Raw genomic sequence first — 24,123 nt, forward strand, 5'->3', positions numbered from 1 at the left:
TGTTTGGGTGAAGGTAGCGCCCTGCGTGGGGGGGACATAGGGAGTTGGGAAGGAAAATGCTGAAAGAGAAGGGGGAGCCTTGCACGTTGTCCAAAGCCCTTCTAGACGCTCTTGTCATTTTTCTGGAATTCCCAGGGGGAATTCATCAGAAGAGTGTCCGCCATGCCCCTCTCTCCTCCTTGTTGCTTCACTCTGCTCCGCTCTCAGCACTGTCAGGGCTTTGGAGAAATGTCCCTCCTTGTCACGGAAGGTTGTGAGTAGAGCCTGGAGACCAGGCCTCACCCTGGAGTGGACTCTGGCAAAAGGCCAGGCACAGGTGCAGAGGGCCCCGTCCGGAGGACAGTGTTTGCTAACCAGGCCCCCTCACCCTGCCTCTGGCCTTGCGGTGATGCCAGCCATCACTCCTGCCTTGTTCCCGCATCAGCATCCACGTGGGAGCCTCAGTTTCCCCTGTGCATTCAGGAGCAGTGTCCCGTGGCCAGGGTGCCGTGAGGCTGGGCAGTGTGCCGACGGTTCAGGATCTGTGCCTGGGCTGCTCCCTTCCCTGCAGCTCTGTCAGGGACCCACGCAGACCCCCAGGTGGGGACACAATCTACAGCCTCAACTTGGGGGCTTTTCTCAGGGATGCCTGAGCAGACGAGGCAGCCTGTGCCCGAGGCCACAGGTCCCCGCGAGGATGGCACCCCCTTGCCCTGCACAGCAGTCCTTCTCCCACTGGATTTCCTGGCAACTTTGGTTTCTATGGCAACTTGGAGAGACTTGCAATTGTGGCTTTTTAAAGTCTAAACTGGGAGCAGAGGTTTGAGGTAGGTTGGGGTAGCACTGAAAATACCATGTCCCAGACCAGAGCTATGGGCGCGGAGGGTCACAGGACAGGAAGTTCTTTGAGTCAGAAAAGTGGCACCATCACCCCAGCAGAGCCTTAGCAGAGTTCCGTGTGCGCCGCCCCCGACTCCCGGCGTCTGTGCGCAGCGTGCGGAAGAGCCTGAACTCAGAGGGTCTCCGCCTGTGGTTGGGGGCCAGTGGCCTCAGGAGGAGCGGTCCCATGTGGCCTTTGCTGAGTGCGTCCTGTGTGCCAGGTGCCCTGGGCCCATCTGTGCTTTCGTTGCCTTGTTAATCCCTGACCCGCTGTGAGATGGCTGCCCCCACCCCCCCTGCACAGCTGGGCACAAGCGATCTGCCCGAGGTTTCGGAGTGGGCACATCTCCGGGTTGGCTCAGGGACCCTGGAGGTTAACACCTGGGCTCACCCTTGTCTGGCTCGTGGCCTATATTCCCACGTAGGAAAAACCTCTATCACCTGTTGATGGTGGAGCCCATTGCTTCCCCCTTTACTTCTTGGGGTTTTTTTTAAGTTTTATTTAAGTTGCCTCTACACCCAGCATGGGGCTTGAGCTCATGACCCCGAGACCCCGAGATCAAGAGTCCCACGCTCTTCTGACTGAGCCCACCAGGCACCCCTCCCCTTTGGTTTTTGAAAGTCCGATCCTCCTGATGGCAGGCTCGTCTTAGCCGTCATCCCCGCAGTTTCGGGGACCTTGAGCCAGGGTCTTCTTTTTAATGTGTCCATTCTCGTTCCATGGCAGTCACCTTTCCATGCCCCAGGTCTTGGAGTGAGGGTAGTGAACTTAGGGGTCTTGGGTTGGGCGTTGTTTGAGAGAGCAGCTCTCGCTTCCCTGTGGTTTGGGGTGTTGGAGGTGCCCGTCCCGAGGAGATGGGCAGCTGCAGAGCCTCACCCTTGGCTCCATGGAGAACTCCGGAGCAGCGCCCCGGGTTAGCGGAGCCAGCAAGGCAGACACGCTGGCCTGGCGGAGGACCGTCTTCCGCCTGCGCCGTTGGAGGGCGTCCCTTGGCCTGGCAGAGGGAGGGGAGGGCTCTCGAGAGGCCCAGCTGTCCTCGGAGGCCGCTGCCGCGGGGTGTTTGCAGCTGGAGGGGTCAGGTGCTCGCCGTGCACGTGGCCGGGCTCCGGAGCCTGCTGTCCTGAGTTAGCCCAGGCCCGCGGCCTCCGCAGCACACAAGATAAGGACCGGGCTGCGGCTGGCCGGAGAGGATAGCCCAGATTAGAAGGTCGTGTCGGGTGACAGCAGGCCTCGGGGTGACCTGCTCAGCTCCGTGACACACTCGCCCTCCGCCCCCTCTGCTCAGCGCTCAGCAGCAGGGGCCGGGCAGGCGCTTGGAGGAAGGAGAAAAAGGATTTCGCTCCCAGCAGAGTGCTTTGCCGTGTGAGGGGCTGCTGACCCCTTCATGAGAGCGAGGCCCTTCTGCCACCTGCCGCTTCACGCGGCTTCTCTGTCCGGTCGCAGTGGCCGCCCGTCACCATCGCGCTTGCCCCTGCAGGGTGGGGGAGGTGGCATCTGAGGGTCGGCCTCTCTGGCTGGGTGCGATCAGAGTGGGCTGTGGCACATGCCAAAGCCGCCCCCGGGATCTGTGCGGCCAGCTGGACGCGTGTGACCACGTGGGCGAGAAGTTGGGAGAAAGATGCAGCTTCTGCGGACGCCAGAGGCCCTTGTGTCACTCTGTGCTCTTCTCCTCAGCTGAAGCTCGAGGACCGCTCCGTGGTGCCCCGGGATGTGGTCCGGCATATGCGATCCACCGTGAGTCTTTGCGGGGCTGGCCTGGGGGTGGTCTGGGCCGGGTCTGCCCTGGTGGCGGGGACCGTGCACCTCCTCACGCCTAGATGCCTTCTCCTCCCCAGGACAGTCAGTGCGGCACCGTGATCGACGTCAGCATCGACTGTGCGGTCAAGCTGATCGGCACCAACTGCATCATCTACCCCGTCAACAGCAAGGACCTCCAGCACATCTGGGTGAGAGGCCCCGCCTGACAGCCCTCCTCCCGCGGCCCCCGCACCCCTGCCGCACCCGCCCGGCACTCAGGCAGGGGGCAGCCCGCTTGTGTGTGCCCAGGGCAGTGCCTCGGGCTGCTAGCCCCGTGAGGTCGGGCACATCCCTGTGCCTCCAGCGTGGCTGGCTGCTGTTGGTCTCTTTACCTCGCTGCCGCTCCTCTCTGTTGCTTCCTTTTTGAAAAACAAATTTCTTCGTTCATTTCTTTTTTAAGTGATTTCAGACTCAGGAGAAGCTGTGAGTTCTGTGCTCCCTGCGTCCTCAGGCTCCTTGGCTGTGAGCCTTTCCCTCCACTTGCCCCATCATGACCTTCCTTCTCCCGTGCCCACGTCTCCTTCTCGCTGCCTGCTCTTCTCTCTGAAGCCTTGGGAAGCCGGCTACGGGTAGAATGCCCCGTGGCCCCTGGCCCCCAGTTTAGGAAGTCAGCACTGGGGCGTGGCTATCCTGTCCCCAGACTCTGTGCAGCCGTCCCTCCCGTACCCTTTCTCCCCGTCCGATCCACGATTCCATTCAGGAGCACACGCTGCTTGTAGCTGTCAGCTCTTCGATTCCTCATCTGGAACGGCTCCCCAGTCTCGCTTTGTCGTCCGCCCCCTGGCACCTTCTGCTGGCAGACCCTGAGCGTGGAGCTCTGTGCCGTCGCCTCCTGACCAGAATCAGGCACCTGTATCCTCGGCAGGGCCGCCCAGTGACCCCTGAGCTCTGCCTAGCCCCATGTATCCAGGGGCCGCAGCCGGGGGCGGAGGTTATGACTCTGATCCTAGCCGTGTCTGCCGCACCTCCCCACGAGGTCCCCTCTCATGCCTTTGCTAGTGATTCTGCTTTGTGACGAGGTGCTCTGAGATGGCGGCAATAACCTGTCGCTTGTGAAACCCCAGTCTGCTGGCCCTGGGCTCTGTGAGCCTCCCCCGCCCCGGCAGCCAGGGCTCCGACGGCCTCTGACGGTCTCTGGGGGGCTGTGTGAAGCCCGTGTTCTTCCTCATGTTGAGAAGTCGGCATTCTGTGCAGAACGGCTGTGCCTTCAGCCTCATTTGTGGATTTATTCATTTGTTTTTTGTATCTTGGTGGACTCAGATTCCTGTTTTGTCCAATCGGCTGTAATTCCTGACTACCATAGTTTCTTTTGTTGCTTAAATTATCCCAGACTTGGCCAGTAAGAGCCCCTTCGAGCTGACATCAGTGTCCTTTATACCCTCTCTCTCTCTCTCTTTTTTTTCTTTCCTTTTTAAGCACTTTCTGACTTTCTACCTTTCCTGATCCAGCCCTGGATCATTTGTCCAAAGAGCCTTGGTTCCTTTCAGAGGAGAATGGTATTCTGGTATTGTCTCATTGCCACGAGGCAGCTGCCCACCGAGGCCTCCTCCACCCTGGGAAGGGGAGCTGGGCTGTGGCCCGGAACTCCCAGCGGGGAGCCAACCCCTTAGGCCATGGCCAACTGGCCCAGGCAGGAAGCCCTCTGGATCGCTCCCCCTGTGTCTCAGGGTACAGAGAGGGACAGGTATGCTGCACCCCAGTGCCACCTGCCGCCTCTCACGCCCCGTTCCCTCCATCTGCAGCCTTTCATGTATGGGGACTACATTGCCTATGACTGTTGGTTGGGGAAGGTCTATGACTTAAAGAACCAGATCATCCTGAAGCTGTCCAACGGTGCCAGGTACGCGGCTCACCACACGGGGCCACGCTGGGAAGGGGCCGCCCGGGGACAAGGAGCCAAGTGTGTTTTCTCCCGGGGCCCGTGAGGACCTGTGCTGCAAGCGCTCAGGGCCTGACCATGGTCTCCTGTCACCCTGGCCTCATTTAGAGTATCTGCTAGGGGTTGATGCTTTATTTTAGACACTCTTTAATGGTAGCGAGCTCTCCCGTACGGGTTAGGGTCTGGTTGGTTTTGAGGGAGTTACTTGTGCAGATGTGGGAGCCGAGCTGTGGGTAGGGGTAAATCACGCCATCGCAGGGCCTGCCAGCATATCAGTGCCTCCGGGTAACTCCTTGTGATACTGGTCAGCCCCGCTGTGTCTCCTGCGGCCACGCCTCCCCTGGGGCTCTGTCATTGTGCCCCATGAACCAAATCCCTGTTCGCCATTTCAGGTGCTCCATGAACACAGAAGATGGCGCCAAGCTCTACGATGTCTGCCCACACGTCAGCGACTCTGTACGTGTGCCCCGCCCATGCAGGCTTCTTGGGGGGTGGGCTTGGGGGGGCAGGATTCATGTTCCTTTGCCCCCTGGGCTGCACGGGAAGGAGGACTGCTTAGCAGCCAGCTTGGAGGTAGCCCAGGCTAAGCAGGTGCTGCCTCTGGGCCGAGTGGTTTCCGACAAAAGGAGTGCGTGCGCCCCAGAACGTCCAGAAGTTGGGCGCGGGCAGGAGGTGTTGGGACTTTTCTTTGCGTTTTGTTAACTCGAGCTCTCTCTTTAAAAAAATATCTATAGTAGTGAGTCTGTACACTTGTTCTTTCGCTGGGATATTCTAGAACAGTCGTATGTGACCTTGCTTTATAAATAAGTACGGCAGTGTGGGGGTTACAAGAGCAGACAGGTTTGGGGACTGCTGCCCTCAAGAGTCCTCGAAGTGTCTCCCGACCGACAGCGTGGACACGGCCTTGAGAGTGTGTTACAGCGAGTCAGATGTGCCTTCTCTCAAGCCCGCCAGCTGACTTATGTGCACTTTGGTTTGAGAGCTGCTGCTCTGGAGCCCAAGGGTCTGTCCAGCTTGGGGGGGCAGGGGAGCCTGCAGGGGTGAGGCAAGAGAAGGGATGGATGTGGACAGCGCCGGCCCTCGAGGAAGTCCCGCTCACAAGGACTTTTCCTCTGGCCCCAAACTCTGCAGGGTCTCTTCTTCGATGACTCCTACGGCTTCTACCCGGGCCAGGTGCTCATCGGCCCCGCCAAGATCTTCTCCAGCGTCCAGTGGCTGTCGGGGGTCAAGCCTGTGCTCAGCACCAAGAGCAAATTCCGAGTGGTGGTGGAAGAGGTAGGGGCTGGGGTGGGGCCACCTCCTCAGCCTCCGTGCCCCAGAGCTGAGCTGCAGCCCGCTCCCTCCTTGTCTGCTCCGAGGGCTAAGCCCTACTCCTTAGCCCTTTGATGGGAAAGGGCTCTAAGTAAAGGGAAGCCAGGGTGTGCTCATGGGGTGACTGCTAGGCACGTGACCCCCAGCCTGACCGACCCCGCCAGAGCAAGGTGGCGAGTGGCAGATCTGCTGGGCCCTGACATGGTGGGGGTCCCCGGGGTGAGGCTGTGGTAGTTCCCAGTGGAGCCTGCTCTGGGGGTGTCCTGCTTGGGGCGCTGTACTCTGACCACCCACTTCCTGCTCTGGAGGTCAGGAGGGCTCTGGGCAGCTGCTTGACCGAGAGCTGTTCAGCTGCTGACTAAGGCCCTGTCCCACCCACCGTCCCCAGGTGCAGGTTGTAGAGCTGAAGGTCACATGGATTACCAAGAGTTTCTGTCCAGGGGGCACGGACAGCGTCAGCCCCCCGCCCTCTGTCATTACTCAGGAAAACCTAGGCAGGTGAGTGGCCCCAGTGTGCCCCCAGCAGCCCCAGTGGCACGCCCAAGCAGGTCTCTGGGCCAGAGTCGTAGGGGAGCTGAGGTTGAGGGTGGCGTGCGGGGCGCTGACATCAGCCGTGGCCCAGTCCCCACTTCTCTCCCTCCCAGGGTGAAGCGTCTCGGATGCTTTGACCATGCTCAGCGGCAGCTGGGGGAGCGCTGTCTGTATGTCTTCCCAGCCAAGGTAGAGCCGGCCAAGATTGCCTGTGAATGTCCAGAAAAACACTGCGCCCAGGGGGAGGGCTCTATGGCCAAGAAGGTATGTCCTTGGGGTTGGGATCGGTGGGCATTTGAGGAACTGGCCTTGAGCTATTTCCACAGCCAGGAAGGACAGTCTGTGCTTTAGGCCTTGGGGGGCAGCCCTGATCACCCTTGCAGGCCACCTAGGTGTGTATAGCTGCCCCCCCCGCCCCAAGCCGCCTGGGTGTCCCCCATGCCCGGGGTGGGGCCGTGCCGGCCCTGCAGCTCCACAGCGCCCGTCCTCCCTGGTCTGCCCTCCCAGGTGAAGCGCCTGTTGAAGAAGCAGGTTGTGAGGATCATGTCCTGCCCCCCGGACGCGCAGTGCCCCAGAGACCATTCCATGGAGGACCCAGGAAAGAAAGGAGGGGCCAGAGCCAAGAGCGAAGCAGGGTCCGTCAGCCCCGAGGAGACCCCCGATGGGTCCGCCAGCCCGGTGGAGATGCAGGACGAGGGCTCGGAGGAGGCCCAGGATGTGGGTGAGCCGCTGCCCCCCTTCCTGCTGAAGGAGGGCGGGGACGACAGGCTGCACTCGGCAGAGCAGGACGCGGATGACGAGGCTGCTGACGACACGGACGACACCAGCTCGGTGACCTCCTCGGCCAGCTCCACCACCTCCTCCCAGAGCGGCAGCGGCACGAGCAGAAAGAAGAGCATCCCCTTGTCGATCAAGAACTTAAAGCGAAAACACAAGCGGAAGAAGAATAAAATCACTCGTGACTTCAAGCCAGGGGACAGGTAAACCTGGTGGGCACCCTCTCCCTCCTGGCCGAGGGTCCAGCCTGAGGCTGTCCCTTTGGCACCTGTACACACACACGCACACGGGCTGCGAGCCCTCTGCAGGCTCGGGGGTGCCCAGCCGAGGCGACGTCGGTGCCCAGGGTTGGCCTGGGTGGAAAGGAGAGATCTGGGAGCAGGGATGGCAGGTAGCGTAGTGGCCCTGGCCCCGAGTCTGGCCTCTGGGACCACATTCGCTGAGCTCTCCCAAGTGAGACCTTTCTCAGAGGAAGGGGTAGGTGAGCACATAGGGACCTGTTTGTCTTCCTTCCCGCCTGTTTCGTGCGGCCTGGCTGGCTATGCCGTGCGCCCGCAGGGTGGCCGTGGAGGTGGTGACCACCATGACCTCGGCAGACGTCATGTGGCAGGACGGCTCCGTGGAGTGCAACATTCGCTCCAACGACCTCTTTCCTGTGCACCACCTGGACAACAACGAGTTCTGCCCCGGAGACTTCGTGGTGGATAAGCGAGGTAGTGCCGGCTCTAGAAGGCTGCCTGGCCAAGGGCCTGGGCCGGGCTTGGGAAGGATGGGCCGGAGGTCTCAGGGCAGGGAGGAGACTCCCTCTTGGAAGGTGACTCACTTTTTCAAGGACTGGGACAGCCTTTTCTGGCCTCCCCCAGCCTAGCCAGGGAGCATCGGGGCTCTGTGCCCTGCTGCGGTTGGGATGTCAGGGGTGGTGGGCAGCACCAGCGCAGCTCCTGAGACATTCTCTGCCCTGGTTCCCCAGTGCAGAGCTGTCCGGATCCCGCTGTCTACGGTGTGGTGCAGTCTGGCGACCACGTGGGCCGCACCTGCATGGTGAAGTGGTTCAAGCTGCGGCCCAGCGGGGATGACGTGGAGGTGAGTGTGTGCAGCCCCCCTGTGCCTTCGGGGTGCACTGGGCGTGGCCCCTGCACTCGTGACAACCCATCCTGTCCTCCAGCTGATCGGAGAAGAGGAGGACGTGAGCGTCTACGACATTGCTGACCACCCTGACTTCCGGTTCCGCACCACCGACATCGTCATCCGCATTGGCAATACCGAGGACGGAGCTCCTCACAAGGAGGATGAGGTAGGGCTGCCCGCCAGTGCGGGGTGGGGGGTTGTCTCTCCACGTCCCGTCCAGCATCTGCAGTCCCTGGAGGTGCCACCAGGTGGCCCCAGGAGACCAGATCTGGAAGTCCTCTGGGCTCCCGGTCTGCCTTCAGTGTCTTCCCAGAAGGACTGCTGCCTGACGGCCTCCCCAGGATTTCTCCTGCCAGTCAGGGTCAGGGTCAGACTTCATGTAGCTGCTCCCTGAGCCCCGGTGGCTCCAACTTCTGGTCCTGAGTGCCGTAGGGGCACGGGAGTGGCTGGGGGAGGGGGCGTCCATGGCCTCACCAGGGGCCTTGGTGAGGGGGTAGGAACATTGCCTGGGGCCAAGCAGAGGAAGAGTAGAAACAAAAGTCCCGTGGCAGGAACCCCATCCTGAGAGTGTCCGGAAATCTGGTGAGAGCAGATGTTGCGAGTAGGAAGGGCGTTAATAGGGGTCTGTGCCCGTGACTACCCACGTTGGAAGCAGAGGGTCCCACGCTTGAGCTGCTCAACCACGTGTGGCCTCTGGCTGGCACCCACGTCGCTTCCCTTCTCATCGCCTCACCCTTGTCACCCATCGCCAGAGCTCCCTTTTGGAGGTGCTCTGGCCCTCCCTGCCCCCTCAGAGAGCTCCTCCCTTGACCCTTTCCCATTTGCCCCACAGCCGTCGGTTGGTCAAGTGGCCCGTGTGGACGTCAGCAGCAAGGTGGAGGTGGTGTGGGCCGACAACTCAAAGACAATCATCCTGCCCCAGGTGAGCCCCGGCCCGGACCCATACCAGTTGGCTCACAGCTGTGGCAGCTGGGCTGGGAGTCCTGGCCTGTCCTCTGTCCCTTCTCAAGGAACAGGAGGACAGTCTCACAGATCTTCCCGGTGAGGGTCTCTTCTTTTGGGTGTCTGGGTCTCAGGGAGAGCCTCAGAAGAAGGGGGCATCACATGCCGCATGCTGGGGTGGGGGCGGGAGGCAGGAGAGCAGGGGGGCCGCCCACAGCTGGCCCGAGTCTTGCCCCACCTGGAGGGCTCCCCAGGTTGCCGGGTGTGTGCAGATTGTCACAAACCTTCTGCATTTGCTGCGTCCCCCTCTCCCCATGCTAAGAAGTACAGCTTGCTTGCTCTAGGACAGAGCCTTTCCCACCAACATTTCTAGGAAAACTTCCTCAGATCAGAAAGAGAACGGAACAGAGGTGGCATCCCAGTCCCAGCTCAACTGGTCTCTTTACTGTTTCTTTGCCTCTTTGAGCTGATCCTCCCTTCCCAGCCCCCCTCTCCTGGCCCCTTTATGGGGTACGGGAGGGAGTGGCTCACCCCTTGGTCTGGGCAGCTGTTCCAGGAACACGGAACAGGATGTGACACAGTCCAGCTCTGCTGAACCTCCCACTGCTAGTGCATGTTAGTAGCCACAGAGGGGGCTGCCCCGAACCCTCTGGGGGTGGGGTTGGATTTGCCACTGAGGGCTAATGGTGGCCAGTATACACAGGGGCAGAGGAGCCCAGAACAGCCCTTGGCTGCGGGCTGGGGCTTCAAGCCCTGCGGGCGGGTGTAGGGCAGGCAGAGGCCCCTCCCAGAGACCCAGGGACACGGAGAGGCCCAACAGCAGAGTCCAGAGCAGGAAGCAGGGAAAGGCTGGAGGGGGCCCACTGAGGCCTCAGTGCAGCCCGGCACCACCAGCTCTGCGGGTCGGGGTCTGCCCTAGAGCCCGGCAGAGCCTCTCTGAGCTGCCTGCGCCCCCTCTGCCCCCAGCACTTGTACAACATCGAGTCTGAGATCGAGGAGTCAGACTATGACTCGGTGGAAGGCAGCAGCAGCGGGGCGTCGTCGGATGAGTGGGAGGATGACAGCGACAGCTGGGAGACTGACAACGGGCTGGTGGAGGACGAGCACCCCAAGATCGAGGAGCCCCCCATCCCACCCACTGAGCAGCCGGCAGCCCCCGAGGAGGACAAGGGGGTGGTGATCAGCGAAGAGGCTGCCACAGCCGCCATTCAGGGGGCTGTGGCCATGGCTGCCCCCGTGGCGGGGCTGATGGAGAAGGCTGGCAAGGACGGGCCCCCAAAGAGCTTCCGGGAGTTGAAAGAGGCCATCAAGATCCTGGAGAGCCTCAAGAACATGACCGTGGAGCAGCTTCTGACGGGCTCCCCCACCTCCCCCACAGTGGAGCCTGAGAAACCCACTCGGGAGAAGAAGTTTCTAGATGACATCAAGAAACTGCAGGAAAATCTCAAGAAGACGCTGGACAATGTGGCCATTGCGGAGGAGGAGAAGATGGAGGCAATGCCGGACACAGAGCGCAAGGAGGACAAACCCGAAGGGCAGTCACCTGTGAAGGCCGAGTGGCCCAGCGAGACCCCGGTGCTGTGCCAGCAGTGTGGCGGCAAGCCTGGTGTCACCTTCACCAGCGCTAAGGGCGAGGTGTTCTCAGTGCTGGAGTTCGCGCCCTGTGAGTTCACCTTCTCTGCGCCGGTCCCCTCCCTGCTCCCAGCTGCCGCCTGAGGGGAGGAAGCCATTTCCCTGGTGCGGCCACTGGTGCGGATGCCAGGCTAGTGGGTGCGCAGCCTGTGGGCTTACACTCGCCTGTCCGGGGAGCGCCCCCAGCGGCTGCTCCCTCCGGGCCCACGCGTCCCAAGGGCGGCAGCCAGCTAGAGCGCTCAGGGCTTGCCATGACGGACTGACCCCTCTTTGTTCCCCTTCTAGCAAATCACTCTTTTAAGAAAATTGAGTTCCAGCCTCCGGAAGCCAAGAAGTTCTTCAGCACGGTACGGAAGGAGATGGCCCTGCTGGCGACCTCGCTGCCTGACGGCATCATGGTCAAGACCTTTGAGGATAGAATGGCAAGTAGCCTGGAGTGGGCTCGGTGCAGGCGGGTGCGGGCTGCTGGCGCGGGCGCTTGGTGCCGCGGAGGCGGCCGGCTCTGGGCACCTGGAGCCCCGGGACTGCGCAGCCCGAGAGGCCGCCCACACCCCTTCCTTACAGGGCTGGGAGCCCGGCTCAGCTGGGGCGAGGGCCGGGGGCAGGACTCCCCGGCCCGTGTCTAGACCACACGGTGTGTTCTTTTCCCCCTCCTTCTAAAAGTTAGTTTTAAAGTACACAGTTATTACCTGAGTACCATTCTTTTGAAATACTAGAACATCACAGAAAAAGCTAACGTTGCCTTTGACCAGTCCTCACCCAGCCCCTCAGTGTCATGACTTCAGGAGTTTGTGGGTCTCCCTGCAGAAGACCTTATATATGTTCACGCTGTCCTGTGTCACCAGAAGCATCGTTTTGTGACTTACCTCACGTGAGCGGTCCAGCACTGTCCACATCGTCTGCAGTTTGCTTTTCTTGCTCAGTGGGCTCGTTTTTGAGCCCTATTGATGTGGGTGCCTCGTGACCTGGTTCCTTCTCTTTTGGCTACAGGCTAGTCCTCCCCAACGTGGCCATGTCCCACTGCCTTCTCCACTCCTCTCTCTGCGGCCCAGGCACAGGCAAGCCCGGCCCGTCTCCTCATTCATTCAACACCTGCACCGGGCCCCTGCTGGGCGCTGCGCGTTGTGCAAGACACTGAACTTGAGTCTGACCCCGGCCCCAGCTGCCGCCCAGCCCTGGTCAGAGGGGCCACAGAATGGAAGAGAGGCGCTGCTTGGCCCTGCCTGCAGCAGGCTGGAGGCCCCAGGGTGGGACTGCTCAGGGTCTTTTTTCTTTTTTCTCTTCATTTTAGGTTTTTTTTTTTTTTTATTTGACAGTGAGAGAGGGAACACAAGCAGGGTGAGTGGGAGAGGAAGAAGCAGGTTTCTCGCCGAGCAGGGAGCCCAACGTGGGGCTCGATCCCAGGACCTGGGATCATGACCTGAGCCGAAGGCAGACGTTTAATGACTGAGCCACCCAGGCGCCCCCTTGATTTTATTTAAATTCAGTTAACGATGCCTGGGTGGCTCAGTGGAGTGAAGCTTCTGCCTTTGGCTTAGGTCATGATCCCGGGGTCCTGGGATCGAGCCCCACATCGGGCTCTCTGCTCGACGGGGAGGCTGCTTCCTCCTTTCTCTGCCCGCCTCTCTGCATACTTGTGATCTCTGTCTGTCAAATAAATAAATACAGTCTTTAAAAAAATAAGTAAGTAAATGAATAAATGAATAAATTCCGTTAACATAGGCTACGCTATGAGTTTCAGAGGCGGAGGTCAGTGACTCATCAGTTGTATGTAACCCGGTGCTCACCATCACGGGCCCTCCTGAATGCCGGGCACCCAGGCACCCCATCCCCCCATCCCCCCACACCCCCACCCTGGCTACTCAGGGTTCTTAATGACACTTTCGCTTTTTCTTGAGTTTTAGTAAAACTTTTGAAAATTCCAGCCTGTCTTAACTCTGCCGAGAGAAGGGAATGGCATTTTTTCCAAGTCTCACTCGGAGGGACAGGGAAGTAGTGCATTATCTAGAGGCCCGCAGGGTGACACCGATAAAAACATGCAGAGAGGGCACCTGGGTGGCTCAGTGGATTAAGCCGCTCGCTGCCTTCGGCTCAGGTCATGATCTCAGGGCCCTGGGATCGAGTCCCGCATCGGGCTCTCTGCTCAGCAGGGAGCCTGCTTCCTCCTCTCTCTCTCTCTCTCTCTGCCTGCCTCTCTGCCTACTTGTGATCTCTCTCTGTCAAATAAATAAATAAAAATCTTAAAAAAAAAAAATTTAAAAAAAAAAAAACCATGCAGAGAGGATTCTGTCCTTCCAGTCGGTCCTCCGCCTTCGCTGTCTGTACGTCCTACAGTGTCACATGGCTCACTGCTTGCAGTTGGCGCCCCCCCCACACTTGACACAGATCTCGAACATCTGTGGGGAGTCTCCCCGATGACTGAATGACCTGAGTTTCTTTGGTGGTCTGCCAGCATTGCCACAGGAGTTCCAGATCCCCTTGCCCCTCTGGTTCCCTAAAAGCAAGTGAAGCCTTGCCACCCTGGAATGTTCTTTCATCTTCTAACTAGTTGTAATTGTTGCTGGCCTGGGTGGGGGCGGGGCTCAGGGCAGGTGTTTTAAGGAGTCAGATTGAAAGTAATGACTTACGATGAAAAACACCTGGCGAAGTAAAAACAAGTTGGGATAATTCCATTAATACCGCAGAGTGGAAAGATGCTGCGTAGGCCCACACGGGGGTGTTTCCCTTTAGCTTCTCCGTAGCTGGTGGTGTCTGGAGTCCCTGGGTGCTGTTCTCCCCACCATGCACACACCCCTACCCCCCGATCCAAGCAGGCACCATGTGCAGAAGCGCCCACCGACCTCAGCCTTCCCTCCCTATAGGACCTCTTCTCGGCCCTAATCAAGGGTCCCACTCGCACCCCCTACGAGGATGGCCTCTACTTGTTCGACATCCAGCTCCCCAACATCTACCCAGCCGTGCCCCCCCACTTCTGCTACCTCTCCCAGTGCAGTGGCCGCCTGAACCCCAACCTGTATGACAACGGGAAGGTGTGCGTCAGCCTCCTGGGCACCTGGATCGGAAAGGTGAGTCCGGCGCCAGCCAGCCAGGGTGGAAGGACAGCGGGTCGGGGGTGGGTGTCTGGGGCAGAGGTGATCATGCTGTGTGTGTGTTTCAGGGGACAGAGAGGTGGACAAGCAAGTCCAGTCTTCTCCAGGTGCTCATCTCCATCCAAGGTACAGTGCGCAGGATGGGAGCGGCAGTGGGGAAACTGCTAGAGGGTCCAGTGACTCTGGCCTTTATGTCCTCCACCTCCGCCTGTTGCTCTGGCCGCCCTCGGGGGATCCCCAGGCCAGCTCTTATGGGCTCCCCACCCCCACAGGTCTGATCCTGGTGAATGAACCCTACTACAATGAAGCGGGCTTCGACAGCGACCGGGGCCTGCAGGAGGGGTACGAGAACAGTCGTTGCTACAACGAAATGGCGCTCATCCGCGTGGTGCAGTCCATGACCCAGCTGGTGCGGCGGCCCCCGGAGGTGTTCGAGCAGGAGATCCGGCAGCACTTCCGCACTGGTGGCTGGCGGCTGGTGAACCGCATCGAGTCCTGGCTGGAGACCCACGCCCTGCTGGAGAGGGCCCAGGCGCTGCCCAATGGAATCCCCAAGGACAGCAGCTCCCCAGAGCCGCCGGCCGTGGCCGAGCTCTCTGACTACGGCCGAGAAGAACCTGAGGATGGAGGGCTGGGCCCCGGAGAGGCCTCCCAGGGCTCAGACTCGGAGGGCGGCGCCCAGGGCCTGGCCTCAGCTAGCAGGGACCGCACAGACCAGACTTCGGAGGCAGCGCCTGACGCCCCGGTGCCACCCAGCGTCAAACCAAAGAAGCGGAGAAAGAGCTACCGGAGCTTCTTGCCCGAGAAGAGCGGCTACCCCGACATCGGCTTCCCGCTCTTCCCGCTTTCCAAGGGTTTCATCAAGAGCATCCGGGGTGTCCTGACGCAGTTCCGGGCCGCTCTGCTAGAGGCGGGCATGCCTGAGAGCACAGAGGACAAGTAGCCGCCCGCCTCGAGCAAGGAACGTCTCGTGGGGAGAGGTCAGCTGCTGCCTGCTCACTCCCTCCCCTGGAATCGCCCGTCTTCCCAATTTTTCCTTTGTCCCCAATGCAGAAGCCCCTCGTTGCCCTCTCCCCAAGGTGAGTTTGACGCTGAAGTGCAAGAAGTTTCTTGAGATGCTGCCGTTTCTTTCCCGAAGCAATCTTTCAACAGGCCGGCCCCCAGTGGCAAAGAGGATCTGAAACCTGTTGCTGACTTTCCACTTGCCACCCAGGCAGAGGGTCCCGGCACTAGCTCCCTTGCCACCCCCTTCTCGGGTCGGAGGTGGGGTCTTCCTAGGGCCTGACACGAGGGCTCCGTGGGGGTCCACGTGTCGCATAGCCCAGCAGCAGGACGAGTGGCCGTGCCTTGCATGAAGTGTGGGTTGCGCCAGAAGTCCCCCCCACTCCGCCCCTGTCAACCTCTCCCGTGCCCCCGTAGCTTCCCTGTTCCCAGGCCCCCTGCTGTCACCGCCACCGGCCCTCCCTTGTCCCCCCAGCTGGGGAGCTGTAGCTGCTGTCACCGACTCCTGGCTCTGCTCTGGACCATTTAGACCCCAGGATAACTCTCAGGCCTGTTGAACTTGCTCTCTAAGAGAGGTTGGGACCAGGCTGGGTTCAGGGGGATACCCAGGAAAGGCGGCGCCCCTCACATGTGACACGGAATGAGGACTGGGGAGCTGCTGGAAAAACCGCGGTAGGTGCCTTGCTCTGGCATTCCGGCCTCCGCTGCACCCCAGGGCCCCAGAAGGCAGAGGAGCAGCGCAGACGAGGCCGGGGCCAGTGCGGGGCCTCTTCCGCACACTCTGGCCCCCCCACTGTCAAATGCTAACCCTGGGAGGCGGCCATAGCTCACTGAACATGGAAGGAAGGAGCGAGCCCCATGCGGCCTCTGGTCGCTTACAAACTGCAGGCTCGATCTGAGGGGAGGGGGGCGGCCAGCAGGGGTTCTCCGCCCTCGCAGACAGGCCCAGAGGTTTACAGGTTTTCTAAGCTTTTGATAATGTGAAGCTCCAGGTTAAGAGGTTGCTGTTGAGCACATCGCAGCTATGTAATTTTTGGTGTATGTATGTAATATTTAAGGTTGAAAGAAAATCTCAAAAGCAAAGATATTAACTCTTATTAGAAAAAAAAGACAAAAAAAAAAAAGAAGCCAAAGCATGATGCGTCTTGTCCGCCTTAAGCTGGCTCCGCGTCCGCGCTGTGCCCTAACCGCCCGGCGCGTGAGGACGGAGCCGCGCCACGGGCCGCGGCATTTGGAGCCCCGAGTCAGTATCTTGTTTGAGAAACATCCAGAGTGACGGGTGGGGCTGTGCTTCCCGGTGCGTTGTTCACGTGGAGATGTGAATGCCTACTGCTTAAGATGTCTGTATAAAGTGCTGTGTGATTAAACTTTTTTTTTTTTACTTGCATTTTTTTTTTTTTGTTTGGCTCATTACAATGTACAAAAAAAGACTAGGTGGCACCATTAAACCTGCCTCTGCCATTCTTCTGGGTTCCGTCGCCTTTCTTCCCCTCTGGGGCACCCCATACATCCCTCCCCAGGGCGTGGCAAGACCCGTGGCCGAGAAGGTTCACGCCACCAACACCTTCTAGCTGCCCGGTCTGCGCATGCGCCGTCCGCCTTGGCAGTCGTGGGTGTCCCGGGGCTTGGGAGAACGGGGTCTCGTTCACTGGGTCAGCGCTCTTGTCTGTGGGGACGGCCTGTGTTCCATCTTTCCAGCACTGGTTTCCAGCATTATCTGCCAGCAGAGGCTGTGGTCCCCGGGGCCTTCTAGGCTCTGGGGGAGCCCGCATCCAAGCACCTGGCCTAGCCTTTAAGCCAAAATGGTTTCCAGTTTGGGGACCTGGTATCGGCCCCTCCCTGCTTTCTCCTTTTAACTTCCACCCCCCAACACCACCACCACCAAGGACCTGGCAGGGTCGGGTAGAGGAGGCTGCGGGAACCCTAGAGCCCTCACTGGAGGGACAACAGACTCCTTTCAGGAGGGAACAACTGCCTCCATTGTGGTTTTGTTGCTCATTTCCCTAATGCCCCTGAAATCAGACCTTTTCCCCCTTCACTGAGGCCAGCTGGCTGTGCGGCCCTAGGTAAGACATCCTGGCTCCGAGTTTGTCTTCCACATAGGGTAGGCCGTTGGCTGAGTCCCCCAGTTTCTCCCAGGCCACAGGTGGTTTAATCATTGGGGCAGGACCCCAATCCCTGCTAAAACAGATGACAACGACAACAAACGGAGGCAGCCCAAGTCCAGTGCCCACCACTGGGCGTTGCTAATGGGAAGTTGTAGAACCCTGGCAGGAGTGAGACCCCACTACCTCCCCAACGCCTAGGATAAGACCAGTACGCTGGGAATGTCACTTTATTTGGATCTGATTCATGGGGTTGGGCTCCCTGAAACAAAATGGGAGTGGCTTCCACAGGCAGGGAGGGCCGGCCAGCCAGCCAGGCTTCTGGCCCAGAGCCTCATTCTGGCCCTTGGTAGGCAGAGCCTGTCCTTCCAAAGCACAGCCTCCACCTTCGCACCGTCTTCAGGGGTCCTCCTTCCCACCACACGAGCTGTGGACAGGCCCTCCAGGCCTGGGAAAAGGTGGAGCGCTCTGAGCTCCAAGTTGACCAGGAGGCTAAGGCACGGCGAGGCCCACAGTCATAAGTGTTCTCTTTGAGGGGCTCCCTGCCGTGGCTTCTGCCTGGGTTGGGGCTCCACGCAGCCACTGACCATCCAGATGTAGTCTGGGTGCACCTGGCCTTGCACCGCCTCGCTGATCATCAACTCGCCATCCACGGCAAACACACCCTTCCCGTCCTTGGGCTCCAGGCGGAAGGCAACCACAGGCACGTACACCAAGTAGGGACAGTCGTAGTCCATGTGCTTCCCCTTCTCCATAGCCAGGAAGAGGCGCAGCAGCATGGCCCGAGACACGCCGGCCCGCACGTAGAACAGGTGCATGGTGCCTGCCGGACACCGGCCCATGGGGGCTGCGAACATCTCGCTGCTCAGGTGGGTGTGCAGCAGCGCCAGCACCAGCACGAAGTCCTGCTCCGGGACCACAGTCCAGTGTGGGGGCACTGGTTCATGCAGGGGTACGAGGTGGGCGTCCATGGGACCCTGCCGGTTCTGCCGCGCCACAACAGCGGGGGTGGGCCCCTGGGAGACCACCCGTTCCACGGGGAGGTAGGCTAGCGTGCCCTTGTAGACACGCAGGGCCGCCAGGCGCAGGAAGGTGCCCAGAGTGAAGCGCATCTCCCCTAGACGCCGAAACCTCTCGCTCTCCAGATCCACGTCGGCGATGAAGCCCCACGCCAGGCTCAGCACAGAGAAGAGCCGAAGCCCCGAGGCCGTCTGCAGTGACAGCAGGTTCATGGGCGCCAGCAGCCGGCGGCACAGCAGCAGCGTGCAGTTGGTCAAGAGGTCCTCATTTGTCACCTGTTCATAGCTGCAGGGGAGAGAGGTCAGAGGGAGCCGGGCAGGAGGCCTCACCCGTCCTCCCCTTCCTCTGCCTGGGGACTTGAGGCGTGCAGAGGAACACTGGGTCCCTAGATGGAGAAGGTGGAGGCAGCCAGCTGGAGTCACCCGGAGAGGACCCCAGAACCGACGGTGAAGGGTACGCCAGTACCCGGTGACTTAGAAAACCTGGCAGGAGAGTGGCTCTGAGGGGAAACCGAGGCCCACTCTGACCCTGGGCTCTCACCCCGCATAATGGTTCAGAGAAGCCGCCAGGGCATTGCCGGAGCCAGCAGGGAGGCTACACAGGGGCTTGCAGATGGCGGTCTCCCAGTCCGGCCGCTCCATGAGCCCGTTCACCACCTGTTGGAACATGGGGAGGGGGTGTGAGGGGCAGGGGGCCAGCCTAGGTAGCACGCCCCCCCACACACCCAGCCCCAACCGGGGGGGGGGGGGGGCCTCACCTCATGCATCAGCCCGTCCCCAGACATGACCACCAGCGCATCCCAGCGCCCCAGCTCCTCAACCCGCACCAGCTCCCGGGCGTGGTTCCGATGCTCTGCGGAGACAGAGGGTGGCCACGGGGCATCTGAGGGGCCCTGGCAGGGGATGCTCCCCGCTACCCCTCGGGGAGGCACTCACCAGTGAGCATCAGCGTGAAGGAGACATCGGCCCGAGCCAGTAGGGGCTGCACGTGACTGCGGAAGAGCTGGAGCGCCTTGCCCTTGCCCCCGCGCGGGTTTAACAGGACCAGCACGCGGCAGGGCCGGGGCAGGCTCCAGGCGCCGCACGCTGGAAAAACAAGCCCCAAAAGGCCACGTCCCCAAACGGCCGCTAGGGGGCCGCGGATCACAACGGGGGTACCGGGGTGGAAACGTGGGGCCTGAAATCCCCCGGTAAGCGAGCCAACCAAGCCTGGCAGGAGGCTGCGGCCTCCAGTGGGGAGCTCCGGGGAGGAGCACCGTGCCCTTGACGCCCCAATCCCTGGCTGGGGCCGGGCCCCCTTCTGGCCTCCTAGGGAAAAAGTGTTTCTACTGTCCCAGCCCCTCTTTTGCCCAGCTGACTCCGGCCATTCTTCCTGGCAAGGGAGGAAGGGGACCCCACCACCACCACCCAGACCTTCCCCACCGGAACCCCACAAACCTGGATTCATAACCTCGACCCGCGGCTCCCGCTGCCAGGGCGGCCCCGGCGCTGTCGGGGAGCTGCCCGTGGCGGCGGCTCCTGCTTTCAGCTCCTTATCGGTGCTGCCCAGGCGCGCGTCGCGATGCCGGCTGAGGGGCTCGCCCTCCCCGCCCGGAGCCGGGGCCGTGGACGCATCCGCGTCATCCCCTGCGGCTGCGGGATCTGAGGGAGAGGAGACGGCGCTGGCGGAGTCCGGAGCAGCCCCCTGAGCTGGGGAGCGCCCAGCTAGATCCTCGGACCACGCTCGGGGAGCCGCGCGCTCCGGCATCGCCTAGTCCTCCGAGGGGTCCCGAGAGCCGAGGTCTGGTGCCACCAAGGGCGCTCCCGTCCTAGAACTGAGCCCCCACCCGCAGGGCCGAGAGGTCTCTTCCTGGGGGCTCTCCTCTCAGGGGCGTCGGGTTCCGGCCCGACGATGAGTCAGAACCCCGTGGCTCTCTCGGTCGCACCAGCTCCTCACCCGGCCCGGGACTGCCAGGGGGAGGGGGGTCCAGTGGCGTAAAAATGCCAGAACTGGAGCGGACATCGCGGGGCACAAAGTTCGGCGCTAAGCGATCGCCGCCCGGAGCCGGCCGGGTGGCTGGGGCCACCACCCCGAGCTCCAGAGCGGCGGCGGTCCCAAAGCCCGGCAGCGCCGCCGGGACGCGCCCTTCGCTCGTGGGAGCAGCGTCGGGGTCGCGCGGGTCCTGCGCCCGAGCCCCGCCGCCGGTCGCCGCCTCCCTCAGCGGAGCGCCGAGTGGGCGCCCAGGAGCCACGAGCGGCGAGAAGGCAGGGCGGGCGGCCCTACCCAGTCGGTCCGGTTTGCCGGGGAGGCGGCACCTCCGTTCCTACAGCGGCCTAGGGCGGAACTCGGCTCGCCCCGCGCTCGGCCCCACGTCTGAGCGACGGCCGGGGCGCCGGACTGATGCTGGCTGCGCGGCCTCTCCGCCTCTGGCCTCAAACTTTGAGCTCAACTTCGCCGCCAGGCGCCGCGGTGCGGGGAGGGCGCTGTGCCTCGGCCCCGGCCTGGCCACACCCCGCGCTCCCCGCGCTCGCGAGGGTGGAACCGGCGCCTGGCGCGGCCTGGGCCCGCCCGCCCCCGGCATCACCGCGCCGCCTCCCGCACGCTCAGCGCCCGCGGCTCGGCCACGCGCAGACGCTCGGCGGGGTCCCGGGACGCGGCCACGCGCGCCCGCCGCTCGGACTGGGCGACCCGCGAGGAGGGGGCGACGCCGCCGCGGGGCCCCGGGTCCGGCCGCGAGCGGCGCGCCGCGAGCTCAGCGTCCCGGGCACGCGAGGGCGAACTCGCCGCGGCGCCCAGAGTCGAAGCTGCACGCCGGGGGCGGACCCCAGGCTGCCACTGGGCGCCGCGACCTCCCGCCTCGGGAGGCTGCGCGCCCCAGCCCCAGTCCGCCGGAACCGGAGGCCCGGACCCGCCTGGGTACCCCTCCTCTGCGCCGCGGCGTCTCTCCCGCCGCGCCCGTTCTCCCCGGGAGGGTTATTTTTGGCTTTGCGGAGCCGCAGCTCCGCAGCGCAGCCACAGAGCCCGAGGCAGCCAGGCGCCCCCTCCGTACCCTACCCCGGGAAGGCAGGTGACCCGCCGGGGGACTGCGGTCCGGAGGAGGGGGCCTTGTCAAGAACCTTAAAAGTTGGGTCTTTTCCCCAGAGGAAACGATCGAGGTTCACCTGGGCGAGAGAAGCTGCCCCGCAGCGGGCGACCCAGGCCCGCGCCCCTCACCCGCCAGAGGGGAGCCTGGAGGTGTAAACAAGGTGTAGAGGGTCCCTGGCGGGATCGGAGAGCCACACCACCGGGGAGTGGCCCCCGCCGCTTGCACTGGCTCAGCGGGAGGAGGCAGGCGTCCCGGGAGTCTTCACCCCGACGCAGACAAACGGAGACGCGTGTGTCAGTGTGTGTGTGTGTGTGTGTGTGTGTGTGTGTGTGAGAGAGAGAGAGAGAGTCACGGGCAAGGGTCTGACCTGAACGTGTCCGCGACCAACTCGAGTTAAGTCCCTGGGGGGTTGTTTGCGGAGACCCGGAGGAGGGAGTTGCCCAAGCCGACTGGGTGACCTGACCAGGTGGGGCCCAAGTGAGAAAAGGCCGAACCGCCTGCAGGGGCGGGGGTGGTCCGGGCCCAGACCGCCGCGTGCTCGCGCGCCCACACCTGCCGCCACCAGCCCCACACACCTCGCCCTTCCCAACACCCCTGAAAATCCACAAGAGGCAGTTCCCGCGGCGCCAGGACTGGGGCACGCCTCCGTGGGGTCTCTTCCGGGGGACGCGGGCAGTGCAGCGCGGTTACCCCGCACCTGGGGGGCGGAGTCCGAGGTCCTCCGCCAGGGGGGCGGCGCGGGATTGGGACGCGCGGGCGCGGGGCCCCGGGGCTCGGCGCGCGTCACAGTGGTGCGCGCTCCCGTCTGGCGCGGCCCCCGGGCGGCCCAGGCTGGGTCCTGAGCGTCCCGAGCGCGTTCCGGAAAGGTGACTCAGCTACGCGCTCCAGGGTCGAGAAACTCCGCAAAACTAAGAACGAGGTGGGAAGGAGCTGGGGCGTCATCACCCTCTCGCAGCGCCGCGGCCGCGGTCTGGAACCTCCGGGCCCCCAGCCCCCACTCCCCAGGAATCCGGCACAGGGAGGGGATTTGCAGCGCTGCAGCCGCAGTGCCGTGGTCACGCGATGCGGGGACGCGAGCTGCGGCGGGCGGAGGAGGCTCCGTGCGGGAGCGCGAGGGCCGGATCCAGCCCACCCTCCCCTCCTCCTCCTTCCCGTGAAGGCTGCGGTCGAAGCCTGGATTAGGCGCCTGGAAAACGCGGGACGCGGGGCGGTGCTCCCCGAGAGCTCAGCCTTGGAGGGAGGTAGCTGCGGAGAAGGCCAGGGCAGCCTCCCTTGCCCCCGCTCGGGAGAGCAATCAGGCCCGAAGAGCCGCCGCTTTAAACCTTGGAGTCTGGTGGGAAACTGAGGCACAGGGAAGGGAAGACCTGGCCGTGCAGGAGTGCGTGGTGAGAAATCTCGCCTGCTCCAGAGTCCCTCTCTTTCTCCCAGCGCCCCAGGCTGGAGCCGCTGGAGGCGCAGGGCCCGGCGGGGGGGCGGGACTGACCAGAAAGCCTGGGGGCAAGGGGAGGGGGGGCAGCCTGCTGGCGTCTTTATCCAGCCTCCGGGGCCCAGTGGGAGGGAGGTGAAGGGCAAAGCCCTCTGGCCCCGGTTCCAGTGCGCACAATGGTTCCTCTGTGCTCCTTCCGCCTCTTCCCCTGCCCCCCTCACCTCCACGGTCACTGCTCTGCCCGCCTTCATTCTTGTCATTGGCCTCCTGGTTCCCAGGCTCTGTCTCTCCAGGCACGCACTGACCTCCAGCCTCTCTCTCTAAAGAACCGTATCTGTCTCCAGCAAGTCACGCATCAGTATGGGAGGCCCAAGAGAAGGAACTGGGCAAGAACAGGACGTTTGTGGCCCTTTGACAGTTGGGGGAACCGAAACCCTGGGGAGGTGAAGGGTCTTGCCCAATCTGCCAACCAGTTCCCGGCAGACCAGGGAGGGCTGCCCCGCCGCCTGGGAGACTGAGCCCACCCTAGCTTCTCACTGATGTTTGAGTAGCCCTTGACCCGGTAGGTGGCTTGCCACAGAGCTGCCCCAATGGTCCGGCTGTGCAGGGTCTCCCAGAGAAAGAGGAAACAACTTGAAGCCGTCTCCAGGCTTCCTCCCCCAAGTCCTGATTAAGCATCAGCCCCCATGCCCAGCAGGTCCGTCAACCGCTGATCTGGCCTCAGGCCTGAACCGGACCTGATTGCCACTGGGTAGCTCAGTCTGAAGGTAATACCTGTCTCACAGGTGGAAAAGCCCACCTTTCCGTCTCTCTCAGCCACCCCCTTCCTCCCCAGGGACAGCCCCCTCCCCAGGGAGACACACCTGAGAACCCCTTTACTTCTTCAGAGCGAAAAAGCAATAATCGACAGTGCCTGGCACCAGCTCTCTGGAAACTTGGAGCCAAGGCCGCCAGATGGCAAGTAACTGGCTTTTATTAGGATAGGATTCCCGCCATCCCACCGGTCCCCGAAGCAGTCTCCACCCACCCCACCCCCTCCCCGGAGGTTTCAGCTCCCAAGCCGAATTCCAGAGCCTCCAGGCCTCTCTTGACCTTGACTCCTTTCTCCCCGGGAGGCTGTCAGAGCAGGGAAGGGAGGTGACCGGCCTGCCAACTGCTCTGCAGACTCATGTTCTCGGACAGCCCCGGGTGAGGCTTTCCATTCTGAGAGTTTCCTAGATGCTGATGACCCTGCCAGGCATCTGGCGGGGCGGGGGGGTGGGGGGGGTGGGGGGGATGGGGGGAGGCTAGGGGGCGGGGTGTGCCGCTGGTGGCGATCCAGGAGGGTAGACTGGTCACGCAGGATTCTTGGCTGCTCGCAGGGAGTGTTCGGAGTTTCTGTTTCTGCTGTGGCTCATCGATTCTGGGCGTGTGATGCGGTCCGCTTCGCTCTGCCTTCTGCATGGCCTCCTCGTCCTCCTGGGTTTCCTTGCTGCGGCTTATCTGGGCTCTGCCTTCCTCCCTCACCTGCAGGCCTGCCCATTCTAGCTGCTGATTCTAGCTTAGCCTCCCAGAGCCCCCT

The 24,123-nt window shown here is 62.3% G+C and overlaps 2 protein-coding genes across 4 annotated transcripts in view; one reads left to right on the forward strand and one right to left on the reverse strand.

Moving 5' to 3' along the window:
• Nucleotides 1-16,410, forward strand: part of UBE2O (ubiquitin conjugating enzyme E2 O) — a 58,320-nt gene extending 41,910 nt beyond the window's left edge. The window contains exons 2-18 of one of the 2 annotated variants that reach the window (XM_044247369.1): nt 2,534-2,593; nt 2,677-2,805; nt 4,399-4,496; nt 4,928-4,991; nt 5,667-5,810; nt 6,235-6,344; nt 6,491-6,641; nt 6,885-7,357; nt 7,713-7,867; nt 8,125-8,237; nt 8,320-8,448; nt 9,115-9,204; nt 10,191-10,887; nt 11,142-11,278; nt 13,718-13,921; nt 14,014-14,071; nt 14,218-16,410. In XM_044247369.1, the coding sequence (XP_044103304.1) occupies nt 2,534-2,593; nt 2,677-2,805; nt 4,399-4,496; nt 4,928-4,991; nt 5,667-5,810; nt 6,235-6,344; nt 6,491-6,641; nt 6,885-7,357; nt 7,713-7,867; nt 8,125-8,237; nt 8,320-8,448; nt 9,115-9,204; nt 10,191-10,887; nt 11,142-11,278; nt 13,718-13,921; nt 14,014-14,071; nt 14,218-14,888 (3,483 nt within the window). In that variant the 3' untranslated portion in view covers nt 14,889-16,410. The remainder of the gene's footprint in view (nt 1-2,533; nt 2,594-2,676; nt 2,806-4,398; nt 4,497-4,927; nt 4,992-5,666; nt 5,811-6,234; nt 6,345-6,490; nt 6,642-6,884; nt 7,358-7,712; nt 7,868-8,124; nt 8,238-8,319; nt 8,449-9,114; nt 9,205-10,190; nt 10,888-11,141; nt 11,279-13,717; nt 13,922-14,013; nt 14,072-14,217) is intronic. The other variant, XM_044247370.1, reaches the window with a different exon arrangement.
• An 854-nt stretch (nt 16,411-17,264) lies between these two features.
• On the reverse strand, nt 17,265-20,525 carry SPHK1 (sphingosine kinase 1). Of its 2 annotated transcripts, XM_044247371.1 has the most exons (5): nt 19,509-20,525; nt 19,008-19,157; nt 18,830-18,924; nt 18,613-18,728; nt 17,265-18,357 (listed from the first exon to the last, which is right to left on the reverse strand). In XM_044247371.1, exons 1-5 carry the CDS (start codon nt 19,816-19,818, stop codon nt 17,568-17,570), a joined length of 1,461 nt encoding a protein of 486 aa, XP_044103306.1. In that variant the 5' UTR covers nt 19,819-20,525; the 3' UTR covers nt 17,265-17,567. The 2 variants fall into 2 exon arrangements, with proteins under 2 accessions (XP_044103306.1, XP_044103308.1); XM_044247373.1 differs by lacking the exon at nt 19,008-19,157.
• Nucleotides 20,526-24,123: the final 3,598 nt, after the last annotated feature.

This window comes from Neovison vison, chromosome 5, assembly GCF_020171115.1.
Source record: "Neovison vison isolate M4711 chromosome 5, ASM_NN_V1, whole genome shotgun sequence".
Lineage (NCBI taxonomy): Eukaryota > Metazoa > Chordata > Mammalia > Carnivora > Mustelidae > Neogale > Neogale vison.

Coding starts and splice junctions, on each gene's coding strand:
- SPHK1 (XM_044247371.1), bottom strand. CDS start 19,818: ATGCCGGAGCGCGCGGCTCCCCGAGCGTGGTCCGAGGATCTAGCTGGG. Junction 19,158..19,508: donor GGTCGAGGTTATGAATCCAG/GTTTGTGGGGTT, acceptor TTGTTTTTCCAG/CGTGCGGCGCCTGGAGCCTG. Junction 18,925..19,007: donor CTTCACGCTGATGCTCACTG/GTGAGTGCCTCC, acceptor CTGTCTCCGCAG/AGCATCGGAACCACGCCCGG.